Source organism: Lissotriton vulgaris, chromosome 11 (genome assembly GCF_964263255.1).
Source record: "Lissotriton vulgaris chromosome 11, aLisVul1.2, whole genome shotgun sequence".
Classification (NCBI taxonomy): Eukaryota; Metazoa; Chordata; class Amphibia; order Caudata; family Salamandridae; genus Lissotriton; species Lissotriton vulgaris.
In genome coordinates this window covers 277,559,180-277,586,917 of record NC_141699.1, presented here as the reverse complement: position 1 = coordinate 277,586,917, position 27,738 = coordinate 277,559,180, and the positions used below count along the sequence as shown (strand labels likewise).

General features: G+C 43.8%; 1 protein-coding gene across 1 annotated transcript in view; it reads right to left on the bottom strand.

Moving 5' to 3' along the window:
- DTX1 (deltex E3 ubiquitin ligase 1) overlaps positions 1 to 27,738 on the bottom strand; it is a 448,016-nt gene that overhangs the window by 293,449 nt on the left and 126,829 nt on the right. Inside the window, exon 3 of the mRNA XM_086943241.1 lies at positions 7,190 to 7,871. Coding sequence (XP_086799367.1) covers positions 7,190 to 7,871 — 682 coding nt within the window. The remainder of the gene's footprint in view (positions 1 to 7,189; positions 7,872 to 27,738) is intronic.

Here is a 27,738-nt window from a genome sequence, read left to right as displayed (position 1 = left end):
GTTCTATATCTAAAAATGGTATTTTAGTTTTACTTGATTCCATTGTGAACTTGATGTTAAACTCATTGCTGTTTAGATACACATGAAATTCAAGTAGTTTGTCTGGAGTTCCCGTCCAGATCATGATACAATCGTCTATGTACCTGCCCCAGTAAAGAATTGAGTCATTCCATTCTGTGCCCAATGGGCCCCAGATCATCAACTCCTCGAACCAACCCATTACTAGGTTCGCGTACGAGGGTGAAAACCTGGAGCCCATTGCTACACCTTGTTTTTGTCTGTACCACTTATCCTTGTATAGGAACACATTATTGTCAAGTATAAGTTCTATCATTTCTACAAGCATCTCGGTATGTAACCAAGAGCTGGCAGTTCTCTTGCTTAGCATTTTCTTGATTGCAGTTAAGCCTATTTCTCTTTTGATGCATGTGTATAGTGATACCACATCTAAGGTGACTAATGACATGGTATCATCCCAGGCTAGGTCGGCCATTATACCCAAAATATGTTTTGTATCCCTGATATGGGATGGAAGATTCCCAACCAGTGGTTTTAAAAAAATATCAACATACTCAGATATCCTTTCTGTTGGTCCACCAATACCTGATATGATCGGTCTACCCGGGGGAAATTTGTCTGTTTTATGTACTTTGGGGAGGGTATATATGCATGGGTATCTTGGACGATCAACTCTAAGGTACATGTGTTCATTGTCGTCCAGGAGACCTGATCCATGCCATTTTTTTAGGTGTAAGTTGATGTAGTCCGTGAGTTTCCACATAGGGTTATGTAATAATTCTTCATAGCATTCAGGGTTAGCCAGTTGTGATAATATTTCTGTATCGTAGTCACTAGTACTCATGACCACCATGTTGCCCCCTTTGTCCGCTTCCCTGATTGTTAGTGTTTCGTCTTCACTCAGTTCTTTAAGAGCTATTCTTTCCCTATGTGTTAGATTGTCTCTTTGTATGTGTGATGCTGTTTCTTTAACTTCATGTTTATCCAAGTCTGCAGATACGAGCTTGTGAAATACATCAATGCTATTTCCCGCAGTTAGAGTTGGTGTCCACTTGGACTTATCTTTAAGATTGCTTGATATATTGTAATCCATGTGTATCTCTAGATCTCTCATTACCATTTCCATTGTGTTAACCTCATCCTCACAGTCAGTAATGGATAACAATAATCTAGTATTTTGAATGTCCTCAATTGATTGTTCATTACATATCAATACACCAAGATTCGGTTGCAGATCTTTATTTGTAGTCTTATTCAAATCAAAGTGTGTTTTTAGTTTAAGACATCGGATACATTTAAACAAATCTATTTTCGTGGTACATAGATCCCCAATATCATTAGGACAAAAGCTCATACCCTTCTGCAATACAGAGATCATATCCTCAGTCAAAACAGCATCACTCAAATTCATTACAGTAACATTGTCTATTTCTTCTGATTCGCATTCCATGACCTGGTTCTCATTCCTTCTTTTCCATGTAAATAGAAAGGTCAAAGAATAACAATGAGATAATGAGTTTACTTAAAACTACTGGGATCCAAATATATACTAATAAGGATACTAAACTTCCTTTCAGCCAAACTCAACCAAAGTGTGAAGTGGAGTTCTTTGGACATATTATAGTGGATATTACATCAGAAGACCCCCGTAGAACCCCTATGCGGGTTGGAATTATCACCGCATACTAAGTAAGTTAACTAATGAGAATAAACGTAAAATCAATGTTAGCATGTTACTCATCTATAAAATTGATAGATATGACCTAAAAAATGACTTTATTTTACAGTAAAAGAAAACGGATTTGAAAATAGGTATTTATGGTTGAAATATCAATCACATATCACTACATGTTGTTTAAATTTAAAAACAACCATGAGCACGAAATACTTCACTATATTTTAGAAGAGAATGCCTGACACATGGTGTAGGTTCGGGGTGTTTCTTAACACACACCAAGATGCATGACGGTCACAACACAAACTTGGATACAAAACCCACGCCTTAATAAGGTTACTTAGATATCAGATCTCTCCAGACCATACGGGATCATAGACCTCTATAAAGATAATGAGGTACATTATGTGTTAATAAACATTCAAATGATACTCAAACAAAATGTGATTTCAAACTAAAGATATGTGGGTACATGGACATTGTCAATGTGACACCTTATCAAGATGTGGATCACACTTGCTCACTGAGGAGAAAAAATGTGTATAATATGGCTTGTAATCAATCAAATTGGACACTTGAGCGGAACTGTGCATGACAGGGGCCACATGACCTGTGTAATTTCGGACTAACACTATAATGTATGGTAAAGAAAGTGATCAACAATTGTAAGGAGGGAGCTGCCCTTTTACCAGGAAAAGGATTGGGTCAACAATCTTAAAAAACAGGGTTCCTTCTCCTGAGTTCAAAAGATTCTAGGTGGTATTACTGTCCCCAGTTAGGGTTGTTTTCCATCAATAAGAGGGATTGGAATGTTACAATGGTTACCAAATTCACAAATTCATATATCTATAAGTGGCCCACATGTATAGTTGAAAGACATGAAAGACATGAAACAATTTTATGAAAACTTTTTTCATTCATTTATTTAAAAAGAGAAATTTTTATAAAAAATGTTTGCTAATAGCACATTCTCGTATTTAAAATCATATACATCAACATTTATAATCAGTTTCAGAAATAAAATCATACAGTATTCCTTAAAAGTTGCTGATCTAGCAAGGTTTCACAAAAACATTACATTAATAATATCATCATTACTCTTTCGAAAAAAAAATTCAAAATAGATTTTTGGGGGAAATCTATTTTTAAATTTTTTTTCGAAAGAGTAATGATGATATTATTAATGTAATGTTTTTGTGAAACCTTGCTAGATCAGCAACTTTTAAGGAATACTGTATGATTTTATTTCTGAAACTGATTATAAATGTTGATGTATATGATTTTAAATACGAGAATGTGCTATTAGCAAACATTTTTTATAAAAATGTCTCTTTTTAAATAAATGAATGAAAAAAGTTTTCATAAAATTGTTTCATGTCTTTCATGTCTTTCAACTATACATGTGGGCCACTTATAGATATATGAATTTGTGAATTTGGTAACCATTGTAACATTCCAATCCCTCTTATTGATGGAAAACAACCCTAACTGGGGACAGTAATACCACCTAGAATCTTTTGAACTCAGGAGAAGGAACCCTGTTTTTTAAGATGGTAAAGAAAGTGTACATGAAATGGCAACATATATTTCTTTATTTTGAACTTCTACAGCCTTGAAAAAGTCGTTGGGTTATACTCTCGGTCACGACGAAACACGTGTCGGCTGTGTGGAGAACTTGCAACATTCAAGAATAAATTGAATACCTGTATTACCAAGGACTACGTATTGCAATTGTGTCAAACGGGTGGCAACACCTATATAGAACTATATTTTGATATACGTGTGATAAGGAGTTTGTTTCTACCTTGCTAGCACTGGGCCCGCAAATGGTACACGCATTTGTGCAGCTGGCACTCTTGATTTGCACCGACGCAGTTGAACCCCCTCAGGGCACTCAAAGCTAAGACCTGCACGTTGCACTCGGACCTCCCAGTGGCAGGGGCCTTAACCCACCAGCCTGTTATACCAGTGTCATCTACCACGACCCCCTAAGCCCCTTTCACCCATCCCTTCACTCTTGTCCGGCTCTATACTTGCCAAACCTTCATTCCAAGACGCCTTCCAGTTACCCCAATCTCTCAGTCCACCTCCCCTTCATTTCCTCCTCCCTGCCTGTCTCTCCTGAGTCCGTCTTCTCCTCTGGTGCCCCTTCTTCCCACCATCAGTTCACGACACTTCGCCTCACCTACCCCTCCATCACTCCACACAGACCCCGCTGCATCCCGTCTGTTATTCAGCTCCAGGCCCTGCCGAGCCTCAGCCAGGCTCCCTTCCAACCCTCTCATCCTATCCTTCTCACATCTCCTTCACTTCGTCCCTCCTTCTCTCCACTACCCGGTTTCACTCAGCCATTCTTCCCTCTGCAGCCAGCTTGTCCGGCCCCATTCCTTCAGCTCTCCTGACGTTTCTTCTCTTCATCTCCTCCCTCGTCTCCCTCCTTCCATTCCGGCCCCTTCCCTTTGTACCCACTTCCTACGACCCTCCCTGTCCCTACACCCAATAACTCCATCCCTCCTCGTCCTTGTATACCACGTCCACCATCCGTCCTTGGCACCCCACCCCCCTCCCTACGACCCCCTCGTCCCTCCTTCACCCCATCTCTCTTTGCCCGCCATCCCCCATTCACAGCATAATCTGAAAAAGTGTGGGCAGAAGGTGAGGTGGGAAGCAAGAAGGGGGAAGGAAGGGAGAGAATCGGGTGCTAGAAAAGTTTACGCTATATAAAACTGCATTAAGTAAAATAAATACTTGCACCCATTCACAGCATTATCTGAAAAAGTGTGGGCAGAAGGTGAGGTGGGGAGCTAGAAGGGGGAAGGAAGGGAGAGAATCGGGTGCTAGAAAAACTCGAGGAAGATTACTTCATATAATTTTTTACACCTCGTTTTATTTTATTTTAATTGTAACGGATCTTTGTAAGGAGTGCAGAGTAGTGAGTGTGCAGAGTAGTGAGTGCACAGTAGTGAGAGTGCAGAGTAGGGAGTGCAAGAGAGTGCAGAGTGACTAGGGAGTGCTAAAGAGTGCAGAGTGACTAGGGAGTGCTAGAGAGTGCAGAGTGACTAGGGAGTGCTAGAGAGTGCAGAGTGACTAGGGAGTGCTAGAGAAGAGAGTGCAGAGTGACTAGGGAGTGCTAGGGACTGCAGAGTGACTAGGGAGTGCTAGGGACTGCAGAGAGACTAGGGAGTGCTAGAGACTGCAGAGAGTCTAGGGAGTGCTAGGGAGTGCAGAGTGACTGCAGAGTGACTGCTAGGGAGTGCAGAGTGACTGCAGAGATTAAGCTAATGGCAATGTAAATGACAATGCCATTTATTTATCTGTTTTCAAAACTAACACATAAATACAAATTTTGTCATTTACAATGCCAATAGCTCTAACTTTTCCAAAGGCGAAACCATTGCATTGTAAATGCTTGTTTAAGCTGCAGTGAGGACTCCGATCAAGGAAAGAACGTATTTCAGTACATCACTAGGCACTTCACAGCTGCACCACAGAACCTCTTGATAACGTCTTTCAACTCTTCCAACTATCCAGACATCTGAGGTCGGCCACTCAACCATCTTGTCTTCTACCTAGCTTATTAACCCCTTGTGTGCTTCGGACGGCCCCCAGCCGTCCAACATCACGGTGGTCGTGAGCTGACGACGGCCGGGGGCTGTCCGAATCCCGCCCACTCAATAAAACCCCGCACAGCGTGAAAATTTGCGCAGCGTGGAAGGGGTTAAAAGGTTTGGGTCAGATCACTTCATTCACAGGACATAACCCTTCAAGATTCTTTCCCAGCCCACCAAGTTATCCACAGGACTGAAAATGTACCTCCGCTGATCATGTTTGGCTAAGCGAAACACTAACCATTTTAGGCCAGCCATTCCTGTGTCACATAAGCCTACCTAGTCTCTTCTTTCAGCTGGCTGAGAAGATGCCTAAAACTGGTTTCCATCACCATCAAACCCATTGGCTAAATGATGGTGAGCTGTGCTTTTTCATGAAGGCTGGCTGTCCTACAGTATAGTAAATATTAATAATCCCTTACCTCACTGCATTGCTTCTCATTTCAGAAGGCAAAAGCAATCTCTGCAGCGGAATGACCAGAGAAAGGAAATCTTCAAATTGAAACTGACTTTTGCCCAGAACAGATCTTTCTCAGATCCTTCTCAACTTGGAACTTGCAACCAACAAATGTCAGTACTCAATTCATCCTCATAACCCTCAGGAAACACGTAAAAACAAACACAATCTGTCTTTTCCTCAGTTCAGTCTTATCTCCCCAACATATCCTTCCTGAAGTCCTATCCAATAGCTCCTCTCCTTACCACTTATTTACTGACTTATGAAGCAACTTAGGGAACAGACGTCCAAAGAACTTTGTGTGTGTTATTAGTTAAATGCCATCTATTTAGTCACTGTTTTGTTTGTGTTTCAATATAAAGTGCCTAAATACTTGTGGGTGCTAGAGCACTGTATAAGAACATTGAACAAATAAATGAAGCCTTGGCCATCATGATATCTTTATGCATGCAGTTCAATAAATAATTTACAATGAACATAGCAACTACACTTGGATTTAGATGTGCACCAAAATATCTCCTTTAATTGGACCAACCCCAAGCTGATCCAAAAACACAACAGCAGCCACACAAAGAAGATCCTAAAATCGATCAGCACCGGACCGTGCCAGAGTGTCAATAATATCTCCGTATGCCCTTCTTCACCTCCGTTCCCCCTTAAAGTGCCCGGGGCAGATACCATCTACTTGTAGTAATTTACATAAACACAAATAGATAAATAAATAACACCTGACAACTTGAACTAGGATATTTGCTTGGGGACGCCAATAGGATATAGTGTATGAACTGAAATTTTGTTACAAAGAAAAAATGATAAAACCATGGAATGAGGAGGAATTAATATGAGATTGTATATGATGACGTTCCCCACTACAGTATTTCTGTAAAGGAATTAGTCTTTTGTGCGATATCCTAAGCAATTTGTTACTGTTACGACTCTCAATGACCACAAGAGAGCAGGGAAATAAAAGGCAAGGAGGGAGAGTGATGGTGAAGGAAATGCAGATAATGAGATAAGTAGTCGTGTGAGAAGGGCATACAGAGATCAAGAAAGACAGTGAGAGAGAAGATACATTTTAGTGAAGATGTGAACAAGAAGTGAGACAGTCAAGGGCAAAAGTGGAGCGCTAAGAGCAAGTCATGAAGGAGAGAACATAGAAAGATTGTAGTGATAGGGTGACACACTACAATAAATACTGAACATAGCAGACAAACATGTTCTAGACGAAAAAAACAAAAAGTGGCCTGAGGCAATTGAACAATTGAATGATATATTAATTCCCACAAATAAATCTGCCTTTCTTAGAGGCTGAAAACGAAAGAGATTTGGGGTATTGAACAACCTGTGTCAATAACAGAGCATGTGTAAGACAGTCAAGGAGCTCAGTACCATGGAGCCATTACATGAGCGAAGAGAAGGAAAAAGCCTTACCCAGGAGGAATGGCTGCCCGGGTGCTCAAAATGGCTGCCCTCCGAGTCCCTGGACGATTAAGATTGTTCTGTCCTGGAAGCTGTGTGGTGGCAGGGGCACTCTGACTCCGGGAGAAGGTGTTCACTTGTGTGCCACTTGGTGTCCGCACCTGTTCCATCTTGGTTGTCCCTCCAGTAGGTGCGCTGGCAGTGGACCACAGCGCTGTTCCACTGAAGGTGCTGCTTTGCCGGACAGTCATGGTCCCAGTGCCATTGCCAGAATACACCTTCCTTCTCTGAGATGCCAAAATAGCATTGGATGCCGCCCTGGTACTGTTCACAAGCAGGCACTGCTGGCAGGAGCAGGGCTGGCCAGAGTTTGTGCCCACAGGCCAAGACTGTGACTTGGGAATGGAGCCCATGGTGAGTGGGTATGCCAGGTCCATGCGTCGCCGCAAACGGCGCTTCCGTTGCGTCTGGCGATTTACTTGGGACATGCTGTTGAAGTAGATTAAGTAGCAGAATCCCAGAGAAGATAAGTCAAGCCAGGGGTGTTGCTTCTCATAGGCATTCTGGATGGTGATGCAGATGTCCATATCGTACGGTGTCCAGGAGCCATTGTCGTTCTCCCACTCCCAGACAATTCCTTTCCCCGGCGCCGAGGATGGGTCATAGAAGTTCCTCCTCACTGGACGCATCGTCCCTTTGGAAGAAAACAAACAGAAATGTATGAGGTTATTTTTCATCACATAGTTTGTATTAACATTTTCTCTTTACAACTGCTATCAAAAAGATCCACTTTATGACATAAGGATGCCAACCTAGCATAAAATCAATTCTTCGCAAAGTGTTCAGTTTCACGTATTGTGTTTTGATTTCTTTATTTTCATTCAGAATTTCGATTATAAGTAAAACATATCAAAAAGTATTTATTTTATAATAGTGGATCTATTGGGAACCTTTAGTTCTCAGATGTGTTTCAATAGAAGGTGTCCAATACAGGTTATTCAAGAATAGGAGATATGTACCAGATCTCTACTACAACAGAGAGGAGTAACAGTGCTGGTCCACTATAATTCTGCCTCTGCAGTGTATTGGGCCATTTTGAGAGCATTTCTATGACTTAACATGCTGTTATTTTCAATTTCTGCTTGTTTAGGTGCATCCTTCATTAGTATGACATTGCAGCAAATCTTTAGTCGCCAATGACATGACTTCCCAGCTGATTCCATCGCGAACTGGAGTCTGATTTGGTTTTATACAGTGTGTGGTCAGGAGGGTGAGCGTCATTTTTAAAGAGTTGCTCGTCTTGTTTACATATGCCCTCAGTTAGTATGGGTGGTTATTGCCCTACAAATGTATATGTATTCTAAGTAGCTAACCATAGCAGGTGCTATAGGATGCTTGTATAACCAGTTAATTACCTGGTAAGGCTGTGTGTAGTGTATGGTCAGTATTCTGCTTTATGGGGTCTGTTGTAAAGTGGTGTGCGATATGTCCGATGAGAAATGGTGTTGTGATATTGCATCTTAAAGCCACCCTCTACAATATATTGTATGTTGGGAGCTCCACAAAAGACATTGAAGTGCTCAAGGCGAATAATGACTGGAATACGTCTTATGCTTCAACATTTGAGTATTTGTGTTTGTGTTTTTCCCTTTTTAATTCAGAACATTCTACCCTTAGTGGGTGGAATATTCCAGTGTCCCTTTTGAACAGGGTTATACTGGTTGTTAAAGGCCCTGTGGCTTGGATTCAGGGCCTTTAATACCAGTATAGATCTCAGCAGAGGGCTAGAAAGCTGTTTTTACGACCTGTAGCAGTGTATGTGTCATCCAGTTGGAGATTTTAGACAAACATTTCTGAGTACCACTTGTAAACACACTTATGACCAGGTGTTGCATATCCTTGTTTAAGATATCCTTGGTTATTGTTTCTGTTGATGTCTTTTGGGGCAGTAAGACTCAAGCTATGTAACAAACCAATAGTCTCATAGTGTAACAAATGTCTAGCAAGACAAAGCATCTGAAAATAAATGTGGGGTCTAAAGTGTTCCTCATTTTGAACTAGTCCATGTGAGGAGGGTGAGCATCCTGGCACAGTCAATGTTGCAAAGTGACCCACTATGGATTAGCCTGAGAGAAACACCAGCAACCATCTTTAATTCAAGTTGGAGTCAGATGTTTTTTACACAAAAATAAAGCCCCACTCAATTAGATCAATCTAAGAACCCTCCCGTCAGCCGAAGGAGAAAATAATCCTTTTGTGTTAAAGAACTTTCACCCATCAGGGGTACCAATTGGTGGCATGCCTCATCATAAATTCCTATCCATTTCGTTGCAGAACATGGAATGTGACAACCTATGAGGTACACGGTAGCACTTTGTTGGAAAAGGAATAGGGTAGTGAGTGGGGGTAGAGTTACTCTTTAAAAGTACCTATCTGGTTGGCCTAACGTTTTAATCGGGGAACCAGATGGTATGATTAAAAACGGGAAAAGTTAGGAAGTCTCAGGGCTCTTGTTACCCCTACTTCCTCCTGGGGTCAACATGTTTCCGCCACTTATGTTCCCAAATGCTTGTGGCTTTTGTCAGGACAGACTATACTACCACAATCCACCCCTATTCCATAATGCTGATATAACTATAGAAGTTACCATACATACGTCAAGCACAACTAAACCACCTGCTTGGCATCCGTAAATGGATATATATTAAGGCACTTAATAGTGCTCCTTAGGTACACAGAGGAGAGGCGTGCCTGTTGTCACACAGACTCCAATGTCACCTCCAGGCCTGCTCACCTAAAATACCTATGTCTCCTCTGTGGAGGAGGAGAGGCGTGCCTGTTGTCACACAGACTCCAATGTCACCTCCAGGCCTGCTCACCTAAAATACCTATGTCTCCTCTGTGGAAGAGGAGAGGCGTGCCTGTTGTCACCCCGACTCCAATGTCCCTGCCAGGCCTGCATGCCTAGAATACCTCTGTCTTCTCCGTGGCGATTCTTTTCTCCTTAGGTTGACGGGAGGGTTCTTAGATTGATCCAATCCAGTTGGGCTCTATATTTTGTGTAAAGTTCGGTATCAGAGGAGGGCTAGCATATGCTCTACAGCAACTCTTGTTTCAAAAGGCTAGGAAAAAAAAGTGTAAGGTAGTAGGTACATGGCAGCATTCCAACACATCTGTGAATTAGGGTTGTACTTGCTCTGTCACCCTTTCAGAAAGGTCCAGCGCCAATGTAAGCACACAGACTATCTAAGAGAAGCTGCTGACATGGAAAGGAACACAGCAGTGATGTGCATGCATTCATCGTAACAGGTACACTTTGGTTAAACAGCCATTTGAAGCAGTGTCGTCCCTAGGTGGCACAGTGCTCAAGTTGAGAACAGTGCGACACTGGAAGTTCCAAACACTACATATTTGCACGTCCTAAAATTGCGCTTGCTGAACTCAGATAGTGACCACGAACTTTCTTGGATTTAACTTACATTTTGAAGTTCTTAAGTACAACATGTTGACTTCTGCATTGACCATCATCGCATGGAAAAAAAGAAAGTTAAAAAGCCTGTCCAGATACTAAATTTTAACCACTGTTCTTAGAAAAGGATTGCTTCACTTATACCAGCAACTATAAAAGATGTGTCGCTGTTTCTGGGTCACAACCAGTATCGCAAAACAAGTTTGCGAACTCAATGACCTCAGAAATGATGTCCATTTTTTTACTGAGCAGAGCGTACATAATACGTTGTCTCACAACACACACTGCCAATCGAATGAATACCATTATCCGACTACCGTATTTTCCGGCGTATAAGACGACTTTTTAACCCCTTCAAATGTTTTCAAAAGTCGGGGGTCGTCTTATACGCCGGACACTAAATTTTGATGAGTGGAAGCAACGCTCCACCGACGTGGAACCCTCCAATATGACCTGGGCTCTACTCGCGCGCTCCACTCCCACGTTTACCGGTTACATTAATCAAAAATTGCACATGATTTAGTGCACAGTTACTCACCGGTACAGTCCCGCGTCTTCATCCTAGAGAAACAGCGCAGTCCCGCGTCTTCATCCTAGAGACACAGCGGTGTATGCGCTGATCTGGCGCCATAATCCTCACGTTTTCACGTTCATCGGAAGTAGAGGAGCGTCACTAGCGCTCAGTTCATGGACATGGAAAGGGGACTTCAGAAGGTTCCAGCCGGCGGAAGTGGGGGTCGTCTTATACGGCGAGTATAGGACGAAACCTACATTTCATCATGAAAAGTAGGGGGTCGTCTTATACGCCGGGTCGTCCTATACGCCGGAAAATACGGTAAATACATGACCAATGAGAGGCAACATTCCAGGGAGGGGGGCAATCAAGGTATGTGTATTTGAAAAGCATACATGTAACTTACTGGAATCATCAGTCCGTCCTTTCAGCATAAGGAGTACGGAAGAGACAGGTGGATGAAGCTGATGCTCATGCTATTTACAGAAGGGAAGGGCCTTGGAGTTACAAGGAGATGAATGCTGCTAATGGGTGGTGTGGTGTTGTGGGCCCGGGCGGGGCCCACATGCGGATCACTACAGGTGGTAACCATAGCAACAAGACGACGCCAGTGGAAGTATAGCAAGTAGGAGGGAGGTGAGTAGTGAAAACAGTCCGCATTTTGAGGGCTTGTTTTGAAAACGTGGCTCCTGTCCCTTTGCCAGCACAAAGGCGCTGCGGTACGACTGTCGTCTTTCATTTTGGTTCCATGCCCCTCTTAACCATCTCACGGTCACTGGATGGGCCCGCCCACTGCCCCCCCCCCTAGCAAGCCTTCACGATCCTGGTCTAAACTAGATGCTGAAATCTGGAAACAACATCTAGAGAGCTCCCCGCCTCCACTCAACAACAACCCCATCAGCGCTGATGCAGAATTCTCAGCATGGATAGGCAACACTCTAGACAAAACTCTCCCCCAAAAAATCTCCTGTAATCCACGGAACAAAGCCACCTCCCCCTGGTTCACTGATGAATTGCGACTCCAAAAAAAAGCCTGCAAAAGATCAGAAAGAGAATGGAGGAAACTTTTTTGACCACACCAGGAAAATCGAATACAAGACTACTCTTCTCACTTACAAAAAAGCAATTAAAGCCGCACAAATCAACTACTTCGAGGAGAAAATTAAATCATCCCTCAACTCAGCCCGAGAAACGTATCAAATAGCCAGGAAACTCCTCAAAATACCGGAGCCACCCCCCCCCCCCCCCCCTTGGTGGAACCCTCAGTTACTCGCTGCAATGAACTTGCAGAATTTTTTAACTCAAAAATTGTTAACATCATCAAATTACTTCCCTCTACCCCCCCGGATGCCCTTACTGCCCCCCCGGACGTCAACCTGCCCACCACTCAACTGTCAGCCTTCACCCCGCTTACAACTGACACCACCCTCCTAATACTCAGTTCCATCACAAGTGGTAGCCCAACTGACCCTGCTCCACTTAATATTTTGAAACTAGTCGGACCTACCATTCTACCTTATCCGACAAAACTTATCAACAATTCACTCACCCTAGGCATCGTCCCTCCCAGCTGGAAAAAAGCAATGGTGAAAGCATTGCTAAAAAAAAACCACCTTGATCCACTGGAACTCGGCAACTACAGGCCGATCTCCCTACTCCCAGGTATCAGCAAAATAGCTGAGAAACATGTCAACCAAAATCTCTCCCAATACCTCGAATCTAACAAACTACTGGAACCCTCCCAAACGGGATTCAGGCCAGGCCAGAGCACCGAGACCGCAATATTGGCGGTAGTCGAAGAGGCAAGGAAGATCATAGACTCAGGGGGATCAGTGGCAGTGATCCTCCTGGATCTCAGCGCTGCATTCGACACCGTCAACCACTCAATCTTGATCCAAAGACTCAAACATCTTGGAATCACAGGAACGGCTCTGGCCTGGTTAGAATCCTTCCTCACAAACAGATCCTTCCAGGTGACAGAGGGCACCTTTACGTCCAGGCCTACAGCCATCAACTGCGGGGTACCCCAGGGCTCATCCCTGAGCCCAACCCTTTTTAATGTTTATATGTCCCCCCTCGAGAAAGTCGTCGCCCCCTACGGTATCAAACTACTGACCTATGCTGACGACACTCTCTCCCTTAACCAGCAAGACCACTCCATTCCCAACCTTCACACCTGTTTGATCGAAATAACGAAATGGATGAGTAGTTCCCACCTCAAGTTAAACAACGAAAAAACCGAGATAATGTTTTTAGGCAACAAATCTCTATACAGCTCCATTTCCGTTTGGCCGTCAGCCATGGGCCCTCCCCCTGTGTCCAAACCAGAAATTAAGAGCCTGGGCATCTGGTTAGATGAAGAGCTCAACTTCTCAGCCCAAGCGCGGAAAACTGCTAGAACCTGTCATGGCCTGCTAAGATCAGCAAGGAAAATACTACCCTTGCTTCCGGCACAATCCCGCAAACTCCTCATCCACGGCCTTGTACTATCCCGATTGGACTATGGCAACGCCCTATACCTGGGGGCCCCTAAAAAAGCTCTAGCAAAACTTCAAACGGCTCAAAATGCGGCATCCCGCATTCTTACAGGAACCCATCGTCGATGCTCAGCCAAACCGTCCTTGAAGGCCCTACATTGGCTCCCCGTTCAAGAGAGAATCCAATTTAAGGCACTCTGCACGACCCATAAGATTCTGCACGGCAAGGCCCCTCCCATACTCCAAAACCTTATCTCACCCCATACCACCTTAAGAACGCTCCGCTCTTCCGACTGCAATTTAGCCTCAGTACCCAGGATCAGAAAAGCCCGCTCAGGCGGCCGACTGTTTTCATTTAACGCGGCTAAACTATGGAACTCGCTCCCCTCAAACCTTAGAGCCCAACCTAACCTTCTCTCATTCCGCAGAGCACTTAAAACATGGCTTTTCCCATAAAATATTTCTCACTAGGTTATCACTAGGTTATCACTAGGTTCTTGTCTATCAGCGCTGGGACGCCCATGGGCAGCCATGCGCTCTATAAATCTGTAAAATAAATAAATAAATAAAAATAAAGATCTCTTTTAGCCCTTCACTAGCTGTAAAATGTGCCTGTGGGGATTTATGTGTGCAGGGTCGTGTACAATATAGCTTCAGGAGCACTTTCAGCCATAAAGACACACATTTAACCACATGCCGATAAACAGATCTCAAAGTGTGATTGTCCGCCAGCCACACCCAAGTACTTAACATGTCTTTAAAAAGACCATTCACTAGTTAATGAGGCTTTGTTATGTTTTTTCACCCCGTCTTACCAGACAGCGGGCAGTGTCTACAGGACCCCCCTCTGCTCAGTGGCCAGTGGCTTAAACAAAGAAACGTAAGGAGCTGCCTTTTACACGGGACAGCAGAATTGTTTAATTGGAACGATGGCAGTGTCGCACAATTTGCTAGTATTTTTTAATTTTTTTTCTTTGTGCAGATTTCTTTATTTTATGGCTTGCAGAGGCTGCTCAAGGTTTCTCCAACTTCGCAGTGGGAGCTGCAACAAGCTTTGTCTCACCAACACACCTTGGGGATCACACACAGGCAGCGCCTGCGCAATTATTGGAACAGGTCAAATAAACAATAAAACAGGAAACAGAAGCAGCTGAAGAGTGAAAGCTGAAATACAACATTGATTTAAGAGTTACCTTAGGCGGGCAGATTTGGGATCGAGAATTCAGAATAGGTGACAGACTGACGAGCTAAGGAGCGGGCTTGGGTGCACTGCCTGTAACTGTGAGAGAATGTATATGCTCTAACAGGCCGGTATATTACACTATTCTGGGAAATGTGGGTGGGACCCCTGTACATCCTCAAACAGATGCAGGGAAGTGTCCCATAACGACACCAGAGTGGACATTGATCAATCCCACCATTCATCATGGGAGAAGGACCGCTGGGTTCCCTCTGGCTAGCCATCTCATTGTCTGGCCAGAGGACTTTCTAGGTCTTCCCAACGACAGAAAAAGCAAGCAGGCGCGAGATCAAGGGAATGTACTAACACTCGTCATGTGTCTCCAAACACTGCACTGGCAGCAGCGGCCCTGTACATATTGTCGTCAGAGCCACTTCAGCTTTGAGCAGACCTGCAGGTGTTGGGCCTCTTCAGATATCAATGCAGCCTTCTCTTCCGATATCAGTGCTAGCGTCTATTCAGATATCACTGCTGCAGCAATGTTGTATAATGTTGTGGACAGAAGTCAACAACATTATACAGGTCACAGCACCCTCAAAATAAAGCAAGAACACACTGCCCACCACTTTCCACTGCAACATAGAAGAGCATCCAGAGCATTTTGTTTGCAGGGGTGGCAAATTGTTAGTGGGTGCCCCCATATCGCTGCTTCTTTTTGGGGGACCCCAGTATTCTTGATCCCTCTCACTAACCAGCCATGGCATTTCAGCACCCACCCCTGCCATGATATTTCTACTCAGTGCAGTGAATCCATATTTTTAAATAAAAAATAGCCTTATTTTAGCTGCCGCTCACCTGAAATTGCATTCACTTCAATGAGAGTTAGGGCCATATGTATCAAGCCTTTTGCGAATCGCAGAAGGCCTTTTTGCATGTTTTGGTATGTATGAAATATTCGCAAATTAAGGAATAGCAAAGATTTGCGATTCCTTATTTTGCCATAGCATTTAAGGAATCGCAATTTTGCGATTCATTAAATGCTATGTATGTAGCATTTTTGGGCTATGAATTATGGTTAAGAATTCGCAAATTACCACCAACTTGTAGTTGATGGTAACTTGCAAATTCTTCAAAAAATGCACAATTTGGCATTTTTGAAGGTGGCATGTGATGCACACACATGCCCATAGGGCATGTATGTGCGCCATATGCACACTCATGTACATTTCAGGGGTGCAGCAGGGTGTCTTTGAGACACCCCTGCACCCTTGAAATAATTCTCATATTGCGATTAGCAAATTGCGAATTTGCAATATGAATATTATTTCGCAATCACTCCTATGGGCCTCCTGGCCCATAGGAATGCATTGGAAATGATTCCTTAATTGCGAATTCGCAAAATGCGAATTCGCAAATAAGGAAGATTAAGGATTCGCTAAAAAAAAAACTAATTTCTTTATACATACCATTTTGCGATTCCTAAATAGCGATTCCTTAAAAATCGCTATTTAGGAATCGCAAAAGGGTTTGTTGAGACATATGGCCCTAAATCTGAAAAATAAAGTCATCCAAAGATTTGTTCTACAAAAACTTCCCTCTCTCCTCTACTCAAATGTTGGCAAGTGTGGAAGTGTGAGCAATCAACTGTCATCTTGCGAGCCAAAGGCGTCACAAAGGCTTCATGCCAAATTTCTGGAGTGGCATTATCCTGCCCCTAATATTGTATGTGGATCAGATTCTCCTTCAGCTGATGGGGTTTTTCTAGTGTGCTATAAATTGCACAATTTGACCCAAATGTTCTTTAAATCTCCTTGGGGGAGACAACCGAAGTCTTCCTGTGAAAATGCCTCTAGAATAAATCTAGTTTTGACCAATGTCCCTGGCCCATTGTATTTTAAATTGGGGTGGGTGGAATGTTTTGTTCCTCCTGCAGAACTGGCGGAATTTTGGTCACACTGCGTTACTCTTAACACCAAGTTCCATCCAATTATGCCAATTGCTGCATGGTGGACATTTTCTCCCACGAATCTGCACTGGCATAACAAAACTTGAGCCCCCCCCCCCCCCCCCCCCCCCCCCAACATGGTACGTGGAGGGACCCCTCTGGACTAAATCAGGAGCTGTCCTGCCAGAGTTCTGAGCTCCTGCCTGGAGCTTGGGTGCCCCCCCCCCCCCCACCGCAGGTGCTAGGGCACAGTTCTTCAAACTGTGGGGCGCGCCCCCCTGGGGGGGCGTGGATGGGTTCCCAGGGGGGCACAAAGGCCTCTCCAAGCACATGTAAATGAAGACACCTGGAAGTGCAGCGATGTTTATTCGCTGCATTTCCAGACTGTCTTCATTTACTCTGGAGGCCTCAGAGTGCCCCGGGGCCAGAGATCAGTGGGTGTGCTGCTGGGCGCTCGGCTGGGCAGTGTCTGGAGTCTTATTAAGACTCCAGCACAGCCGAGTTTTTCACGGGTCTTTAAAGACCATTTCCATGCATTTGGAAACTGCTACCTAAGCTTAGTTTATTTTCTTTTTTCAGTACCCCCTGGGCCCCGACTCTGCCTATTCCTTACATTTGCATTTTAAACCTACTGCTGTAGTGTGAAAATGCATTTCATGAAAAGTAATACAAAAAAGGGTTGCCAATAGAAATAATGCTAGCCATGTATGTTTAAAGAGCCTGCAAAGACCTTGCTTTGACACTGAATAGGGTCTTAAATAAAAAAGTATGTATTCATTTGTAATGTGACTTTCTGTCCCTATTTTCAGTCATGAATCATTCAGGCAGTTATGGTTTTCCCGCATTTGCCACATAATCCATCGTCTGCTGCATAATTTGCAGATTAAAAAATGCAGCAAAACATGTTACCTCACAGTGGAAGGCCCTTTCTAAAGGTTGACTGGTCACCTTTCTGTTGTTTATTGCTATATGCGGGTTTTAATGTGGTACTTATGAGGGGTAATAAAGGCCAGCACAATGTTAACAAGTGTAAAAATAGCAAAATAGTGCGGTAATGCTATTAGAAAATATGCAGCATAATTCGCCTTTGCTTGCTGCAGAATTTAGTCAACCATGCTGCATAATTTGGCCTTCTCCTGCCGCATAATTACAATGGCCCTGTTTATAGTGCTAAGAAGTCCCAGCCTGTGGCAGAAAGCACTGTGAATATATATGTAAGTCATTATTTTAAAACAGTATTTCCATACTCTAAGCTAGACTGCTGCAAAATGATGCAGTGATTGAGATAAAACAAGTTCTTACAAAATATACTTTTTAATAGTAAGTAATCAAACTGTATCTAATGCAGACATTTTTGTAAGTGTCTCCACTATTCCAGATCCAGGCTGATAACTCCTTTACATTACATCTTAAAAAGAATAGATCTTTGCCCCCATAAAGCTTTAAGCAGATCCACTGTAATTAGTCAGCACAATTATGCGGCAGGTTTTACTAAATTATCCAGCAAGAAAAGGAAAATTATGCGGCACAATGCGCCACATTTTGTAGTTAGCATTACTTCAATATTTTGTCATTTTAACTCACGGTAACGCTGTCAAGGGAAATATTTCACCTCATTAGTACCAGTTTAACACCCAAATACAGCAGTAAGCAACTGCAAGATTACCAGTCTTTGCAAAGGGCCTTCCACTGCTCCAGAACACTTTGTCCCGCTTTAAGTAACTTGTGTTCCGTTTGAGCTAGAATCAAGTTTTTTGTCATTGAAATCTGGAGATTATTTAGCAAATGCGGTAAACTGATAATTATGTGGAAAGCGCTGCTGCTGCAGAAACTCATAATTCCAGTGGCCCTGGCTTTAAGTGACTCAATCAATTAATGGCTGGTAAGAAGGCCAGTTTCTTTTTTAACTTTCTGCACTACCACCACCCACTTCAATTTCAGGCACAGGCATGTCAAAGTCAGTATTAACCATTCAGGGGAAGATTTTTGTGTGAAAGCTGAGTCTATGGGGTGGCTGGTAGAAGGTAGAAGGCCAGTAGGGTTGCATTCAGATGCAGAGCCCTAATCCTCTCGATCCTAGGGGCCTCACCGAAATGGTCTAGGAGACAGAGGAAAGGATCGAGATTCATAGATATTGTCAAAGAGAAGGCCCAGAATAGTGAGAACTCTATGCAAATGTTTACAAATGGCCAGAGACCGCTTCTTTAGAGAGATACCCCAAAGAAGGGGACAATTAAGTTTTTATTTTTTAAAGGGACATTAGTGAAGCTGGTACTGCTGCCAAGTGTGTAAGTGGCCACTGCTGGTTATCATAAAGGAGTAGATGCAGATGCAGAAGGACTTGGGCCCAGGAATTTGGGGGGCCCACTGCATCACAATAATGACTGTCTACCTTTAAAAAAAGGGGCATCCGAGCGTATTGTCCTTTCAAGCACAGGACAGAGGTGATGATCCATCAAGGTGGGGAAGGGGTAAAAGAGGCAGAGGAGGTAGCCTGCTACTCAGGACTGCAGTTATCATTAGTGCAGCAAGTATAGTTGTATTGGGGTCAAAGAGTGTGAGGGGCTCACAGTACCCCAATTATGGGGAGCAGTTTGTTTGGGATATCTGTTTTTGTTTGATGCATTTGCTGTTTTATAAGTCTCATATTTATTGTGGTTCATAAGCTATAGAAAAGGTATTCCTGAAATCATCTCATAAGCCCCGCTCCCTTCACGCAGCCATGTCCCTCCCGCTCCCCCAATCCTTGCCATAAAGTTTTGGAGGGGGGCCCGACCTCAAAACATTTTGCTCAGGGGAGGCTCAGAGTAAAAAAGTTTGAAGACCTCTGTGCTAGGGGGACTGTATTACGCCACTGCGAGGCAGCATAAAATGAGAGTTGGCATGCACAAGAGAGATTTGGTGTCCCCTCGTGCAATTTTCTGACCTGGGCGGCCGCAGGCAATGGTAGGCAATCATGAGCTGTCGCAGTCAGAGGGCTGCCTCTCATGTAGACTTGCTACCGCTCAAGTAGATTTTCTACTCGAGCGGCAGCAAAATAAACTTAAAAGGGCGCCCGCTGTTGCGCAAAGCTGGTGCTGTTTTAGGTAACTTTTCAGCACTGCTCATGGTACCGGTGCTAAATTGCAGCGCAAGCTGCATATTTTCAACCCTTTGGCAGAATTTTTATGTAACTACGAGGAATACCACAGAGTGCAACCCAGCGAGTTCAGCTCACTCCTAACTTTTAAAGTGACACATTTGCCCCTAGTTTTCCAAGAAGAAATCATTTTAAATTTTTTTCAGATTTAACAACCTAATTTATTTTTCCAAGTTTACATAAAAATTCCATGTGAAGAAAACGACATACCCCATCCCCTCTATAAAAGTGTCTTTGAGCAATGGTGATAGTCAGGTGTGCCCGAAACAGTCCTATTGACCACTCATTTTCCCTGATGGTCTTGTCCTTGTGTTTTTCATCACTCGGCGACGCCACAGCGGCCGTTGTTGAGCTGCTGCATCTCAGAGGCCAGTAGGGGATATGTTGGGAAGTATTTAGTATATCCAGTATCATTAGCACATTCCTACTGTATTGAAAATGCACTTTTTAATCCTCTAGACAGCATGAAGAGTTCACTACTCAAGAAAAACTGTAGGGACTGGTTTCATTACATTGAAGCGCATGCCATCAATGATGGGCGCAGGAATAGCAGTTTCTACCATGGCCGTATCCTATGGTGACACTGGTGTTGTCTTTGTTTTTTTTTTTTAAAGAAACTATTTTATTAAGATTTTAAAGATAAAAAGTACATAAGCTTTGCTGAGAATAGCCTATAATCTGAAGACTTTCATCAAGTGTTTGGGTCTACATATAGACCTGAAATAGGTCGATGAGGCGAGGAGTCTTGCACTACATCCAGTGTAATAGAGTGTGCTCCATGTATGTGTGGGAATGTGGATACAGACCTCTCAAGGGGTCTGGAGTGGTCTTGTGTGGTTTCTTTAAAAGTAATTATCAGCTCATCCCAGGCGGAGGCAACTGGACGCTAGCATAGACCTCTCGCCTCCTCTATGCAGTGAGTATGCGTCCACCCCATCCCAATGAGCCATCATATCATTCCCGCGGGATACACCAGGCTGGGATGGGACTTCAATTTCATTGTGATTGAACATCTAGCTAAGAGGAGGGCTAAGTGTAAGAATCTAGTTACCACTTTTCCAGCCTTAGGGCGCTTATACCTCCCCAGTATGCATCACTCTATAGAGTGTAACCCAGAACGACCAGTCCCAGCACTCAACTCAGAACACTTCAGAACAAACTCACTACAGGGTAGTCCCATAAAATATGCCTAATGTCTGCATCTGGGGCGTGGCAGGGAGGACACGGCTCTGCCCTTGCTAAGCCTTCTTTCAGGAGGCTTGAAGGCAGCACCAGGAAGTGGATGTAATCAGGGCTATAAGAGACATGGTGTTCTCCATCTTTTCAATTCCTTGCGTTTCCAAAAGCTCCTCAGCAGCGAATAGGATGTTGTTGAGAAACTAAGAGTGGGATTAGGGGTCAACCAAGTTTTCTTTAATGGCAGGAACAGCAGACAAGTTGACCTGGAGTAGGGCAGGAGTGACTTTGCTAGGTTACCTATATGACTCAGGAAATTTCATGTAATTTGAAGATTTAGCGCTGACATACAAGGGTCAATTCTTAATACATGCATCTATGACCAGGGCAATAGCTGGGAGGAGAAGGAGTAGAGCCCAAGCTGACACCTTCACAACATTTCTCTTTAGCACGGGCGAAACGAGGAACTTTGTCACAGCAGCCTATAAGTACATAGGTAACACTGGGGAAAACAGCCTAGAAACCTTTGAGTAAAGTGGAACACAGATATAGGAGAAGACCTGGCAGACTCTGAGTGGGGCCAGGCACTGCAGTATACCAATGTAGTGCCTCGCAATGCACGGTTCAAACTTCTGCAGTTTAACTATATCCACATGACCTACCCAACCCATGCAGAGGGTCGAATGAGGAAAAAAAATAGGCCCAGGCACCAAAAAAAAAGTGGCCCCAATTAGCGAACCTGGTAGCTAAAAAAGTGGCCCACATTTGCAAATCAGACCAGTTTTAAACTCGTAAACACAATATATGAGTATTTTGCATGGTATGGGAGACTGCATGCATTTGTGTTTGCTATAGGCATGGTTTTTAGTAAAATCAGCAAATCAACAATAAAAACTTGCCCATCTGGCCATAAAACAGACCCACAAACTGCTAAAAGTAACGCACATTGATCGGTCGGACAGCCCATCGGGCACTGCCTGGTTGCCCAATTGGCCTGTCCAGAGCTGCCCCATGAAAACTGTGCTGGGGCATAAGGTGTAATTACCAAACATGACACTGTTTTGACACAAATGTGTAACAGACGAGGCAATGTTCATTTACATGATATGGCACTGTGTGGGGATTAGACGCTGGTGGACAGAAATCACAACAGTTGTGTCAGACCTGACCGGGTATAATTGCTAGGCTAAATACCCCGCCCCAAAGCTGACAAACCCAATAGCAAACTCATCGATTTGGCATTAACCCCTTGGCCGCGGCGGTAATTCCGCCGTGGCGCTAGGGGGGGAGGGGGACGCGCGGCGCCGCCATGCTTGTGACGGAACCACTCCGTCACAAGCCGCGGTGGCACTGTGCTTGTGACGGAATGGTTCCGTCATGGCCCGCCTGCTCAACGAACGCTCAGCGCAGGCGCGAAATCAGCACCCCGCAGGCGCCGCGGCCGAGCAGTGACGGAACCATTCCGTCACCAGCACAGCACCACCGTGGCTCGTGACGGAATGGTTCCGTCACGAGCATGCAAGGGGTTAATCCATGCAAAAAGATTGATCATGATGCATTGGAGATCTTCCCTTCTCCTGAAAATAGATAGATGAAAGTCTGAACTACTCAAATTTGCTATAGCCAAAATGGCTGCGGGCAGTCGTGCATCATTTATGGTCACCTAAGTTGGAAACCTTTGATACAACCATCACCCCTAAATCAGATCACAGCCCACCGATACATTATATGGACTCTGTGACATGAAATCAGAAAATACCAGGATCCTGTCAGGTCTTTTTCTCAAAGAAGGCCTGCATTTGTAGAGCACGGATGGGGTGACTGCTGGTGCATGTACATACACACACACACACAAACACAAAACACTAGTTCGGTCAAAAGCTCCTTTGGTCGTATAGATATTAGGGACCATTTGTAGATCAATAAAATACATCGTTCATGATTTTTCTTTGTATATATGTTATGAGTTGATGTAAGTAAATTGACTGGAGTAACGAGTCCACCATCTCGTGTATTCCTTTGCTGTAACTGTGGTGAGAAGGGTGATGACGTGTATACTGCATATGTCAGTGAAATGATGATATCAATATGCCCAGTCAACTCTGTGGACGATAATTTTAAACTAAAAATGAGGAACCAAAAAAACGTAATTAAAAAAAAATATGCGTCCATGAGCTTGCCACTGACAGGCTCCTGTACGCCTCCGTGTCCTCGCGCTCCCTCCCTTCTCATCCTCCCTGCCCCTGCCTACCAGCATGACACCGGAGCCACAGCGCGAGGCTCGGTGTATAATGAATAATGCTGTTTGAAGTGTTGTGTTAGAGATAGATACCTCCCCGGGGGCTCATAAAGCTAAACAGGCCAACATTAGTGGTTCGTCTCCTGTTTACATCCCGAGAACCTGGCGCTCTGCGGCCTGACACATCCTGGCGCGGTGCCCTGTGGCGACTGCAGCAAACAAGCCCTGCAGCGGGGAGCGGCCGCCATCACTGCGAAGGGCGCGCGCGAGGGGAGGCCGCGCGCCGGGTCTGTGCCTGATCTGCGGGATGGCAGGAAGACAGATGGGAGTGTGGGACTGAAGTGAAAAGGGTGGCGGTCGAGAAGAAACCAGCAGAGGAAACACAGCCCGCAGCAAGAACAGAATACAGATATTGCATGTGGAGAAATGCAAAAAAGGGCAGGTAAAGTAAAATGAGTACCTAAGGATGCACCCTGTCGGAAAATCCGGAAAGGACGTCTACAGTTGAGAAGCCGTAGAAAAATGTAAATAAAATGCATATTTTGGTAGGGTCGTTATGCAGACCAGCCTGGGTTCTGGTTTCTAGTGGATCAATAATCCCCACCCTATTAGCAACACCGAACATTAAACATTTGTACAAAGCGCTCACCTTACTAACAGCAGACTTTACTGATCGACTCCAATTTTCTCAGTTACTGACTAACTGAACACCTAAGATTAAAATGTTCTCATTTTAAATTAAACCACAGTAGACTGCAGTGGTTAAGGGGCAGCCTGTACCATTGGCCTTCTCAAAGGAGAAATAAATAGTTTGAAAGTCATTGGTAAGGTCTGGAAATCTTGTTCAGATTAAACAAAATGGTAAATTGGTTGGGATCACGCTGCAAGGTACTCAGAAAGTGGATTGATTTGTTGAACTGGAAGATGACAAAGTTTGACAAACTATGGAAAACATAACACGGTCCTGTTATTTGACAGTTCCGTGTGACTGACCAAACCAATCAGGATCCAGTCTGAGTGATGGGCATAGAAATGGTGGTAATATGTGACCAGCGGAAGAGAAAGTGTCTGATGGCAAATAGTACGAATTGACCAGATGACTCTCAAAGAGGAAGCTACTTGTTAAATGCCAATGGCGCCAACTGACCCTTGAAGGTGAGGTCACATGGCAGTACACCACTACATGAAATGGCCAAGTAGTTCCAGTCAGCATAGAGATAAGAGCCCTCAGAAGTTATTACAGTGTCAATCTAGCAAAAATATGAATTAAAAAGCTTAGGATCCCATTCTGGGTCCACTAGTAATTGAAGGCAAAGATAGATAGGTTGAAATTACTAATCCAGGTTGGTATCTCCACCTCAGTTTCCGCCATTCCATATTTTTGTGCTCTGAATGAGGAAATGACAGAATGGACCTGGAATTCCACCTGACTCAGAATGAGGGCCACAATGTTGATTCAGAGCAGAAGGGACAATAATGAGAAAAAAACCATGAGAGTTTCCCCGTGACAGTATCCAGAAGAGACACGAAGTCCTCAAAGGAAGATGGATGTTTTCAGAGCCTGCATTGAAGAAAGGAACCCAAAGCATTGAAGGACCCTAGAGAACCAGCCAGCCAGATGGTTTAGGTATGGCTGTTGTCAAGAAAGAACAGGTCACAAAAACACAAGAAGAACACATGGGAATTTGTTATCACATCAAATTATATTCTGACAGGTTGCTGAGAGCCTACTTTGAAAAGATCTTTGTTGCCTGTAGACTTTGAAGAAAACACACTGAAAAGCAACTGCCCTTGAAAAATAGTACAAAAAATTAAGATGGTGCCACCAGGCCTATTTATTTGATGGCCAGCTATCACAGCAAAGACAAAACACTCCACTATAATTTTAAATATTCAATGGCCATGGCAAGATGTGAATTTGCTTACAAGGGCATCTCCCAACTTTCCAATATGTTGGTGGCCTAGAAAGAGTAATAGGACTGTGCAAGGTGTGCTGAATGCTACAAGATGCCATTGTAAATCAGTCTACCTCTACCATGGCTGTATTCACAAGGCTATTATTGTATTGACTGCTCTTCTGCTCACTGAGCTCTGATACCACATAGTGACCCAGAAGTCTGCCACAGTGCCTTGCCCTAGCCCAGAAATCAACAACCTAATTCATCCTCCAGGACCTCGACTGTGAACTGCAGAAACAAACAAAACATTCTCATTGTCTAAAATGGAAACCTCCCTCCCTCAGATGTTAATCATCCATTTCAAAATCCTTGCACAGACTTTTCTACCCAGTATGATGTATAGTCCGTCTCAGTGCACTTTATAAAACAGTAAGAGCGAGATTTCTGCTCCTTTATTGAGAGAACAACGTCCCTGTTCTTATAGAAATGGTTTTAAATGTTTGTATTAATTGGACTCTATTGATATATGTACTGCTCTAATAAATTTCATAAGGGGCGCCCATGTAATTAGAAAGCGGTACAGGTAAATGTTGTGACAAACATTTTTAAAAGAGATGAATTGTTATTCGGTTGGCAATGTTTTTATTTATGGCATATAAACAGCTTAGCTCTCTGTTTTAATATTTTCTGAATATTGTATTTTAATTAGGTTCGATAATATATTTTGAATGAGTGTATCGCCTTTTGTAATTGCTGATGAATTGAATAAAGCTTTGATGATTTGATTAGTCTGTCTCTGAATGCTTTGAAAATACTTTTTTAAATCAAAGCATTAATAATTCATCTTCACAGTCTCTGGCCCAGACTTTCTTCACTCCTGAGGGTTTAGTAATTCATCCTGGAGCATTAATGATAATGACCTCAGGTGTGAACAGTCTATTCAAGGGAAGCACAGAGCTTACAAACCCACAGAGGGGCCCCCCTAGCCTGAGGTGAATTCAGCTCAGAGCACATCTCAAGCAAAGGCATAATATAGGCCCCTGTGGTGCAGGGGGCCCCAGCTCTAGGGCCCCCCCTCAGCACTGAGCCCTGGCCTGAGAGGTCCTGATTGAGCCCAGAGAGGGTCCCACCTATGTACCTTGCAGGGGTGGCCCCTCTAGTTTGGCCACGCCACTGGCCTCAAGTCAGGATACTCTCTGCTGTTAAACCTATAGGAAGACTTCTGCCAGTAAGATGAGTCAATGGGTTAAGTACATACAAATGAAATGTAGAGGCAACCAGCAGTGACATGTTTGAATCCCACCAGGCGTGACTCATCCTTTCATGCTTCTAAGTACCAGGAACCTTTTGACTTTCATACGAGCACCCAGCACAGTGTCATGAGAAGTAAAGGGAAGTGTCACCTCCACTGTATGGACATAATGCAGTAGTCACAACTGTGAACATCTATGTCTTTGCTAGCGGCCCTGACCCCGCTCTTCGGACCTCAACATTATTATGAATCCTCTTCTAAGTACAAGCACCCATGGAAGTATAGAGGGAGTGCTTTTATAGTACCATCAACCATATCCAAGGAGCCAGCACAGAACCAGTTGGCAGGAATTCTGTGGAACAGTAACTGATGGCAGAGGGGCCTCCTTTTGGGATGCTCAAAGGTAGCCACTACACCTCCTATGCTTCTACCTTTGATTCTTATGTCTTCATTCATCTACCTCCATGAGATATTTAAATTATTTATTGTTTTACCTATCGTGATGTCCTTAGTCCCACACACTACAGAATCTAGCATGTGAACTGCACACATCCATGTGTCCTCCTTTTGCTGCATCCTATGCAAACAAGCACTCCAATATGTGGAGCTCTTCACATGCTACTTCCCAGTCTGCACAATGCAATCCATGATCTTCCACCTCATTTCCAAGCCTACGGGATCGAACAAGAATTTTATGCAGGAATTATCTGACCTCAGCAATAGAATAACACACAACACCCTCCTCAGTATCTTAAACATCCCAGACAAATAAAGCATGAAAAAACAACACTCTCGACATGGTACAGCATGCCACCTAGCCAGCACACCTCAAAGACCAAATCATCAACCTTGTCTTCTCCACAATACCACACATTCAGTGCAAGCCTCTCAAACCCCGAACTGGGCCAGTTACCTCACCATCCCTGTCAACTTGCTCAGCATCCAACCAGCACACAGAGTTAAACCTAAAAGGGAACAAGAAACCTTCAGATACTTTAAATGCTTCTCCATCAGCAACCTTATGCTCAAATGCGTCGTTTGCACTGCCACCCTCAATACCCTTCTAAATTACTTCAACCCACTTGTGGAAAACCATGTGAACACCCATTCTCTAACAAAAACAAGTAAGTGAAAGCTGAATCTGTCAGCACTTTGGTACTCCAAAGACCTCTCTGAATACAAATGCTCCACCCACAGACAGGAAAGAAAAGGGAAGAAATACAGAACCTTTGATAAAGTCACGCTACTAAAGTACCTCCATGCACACGCAGA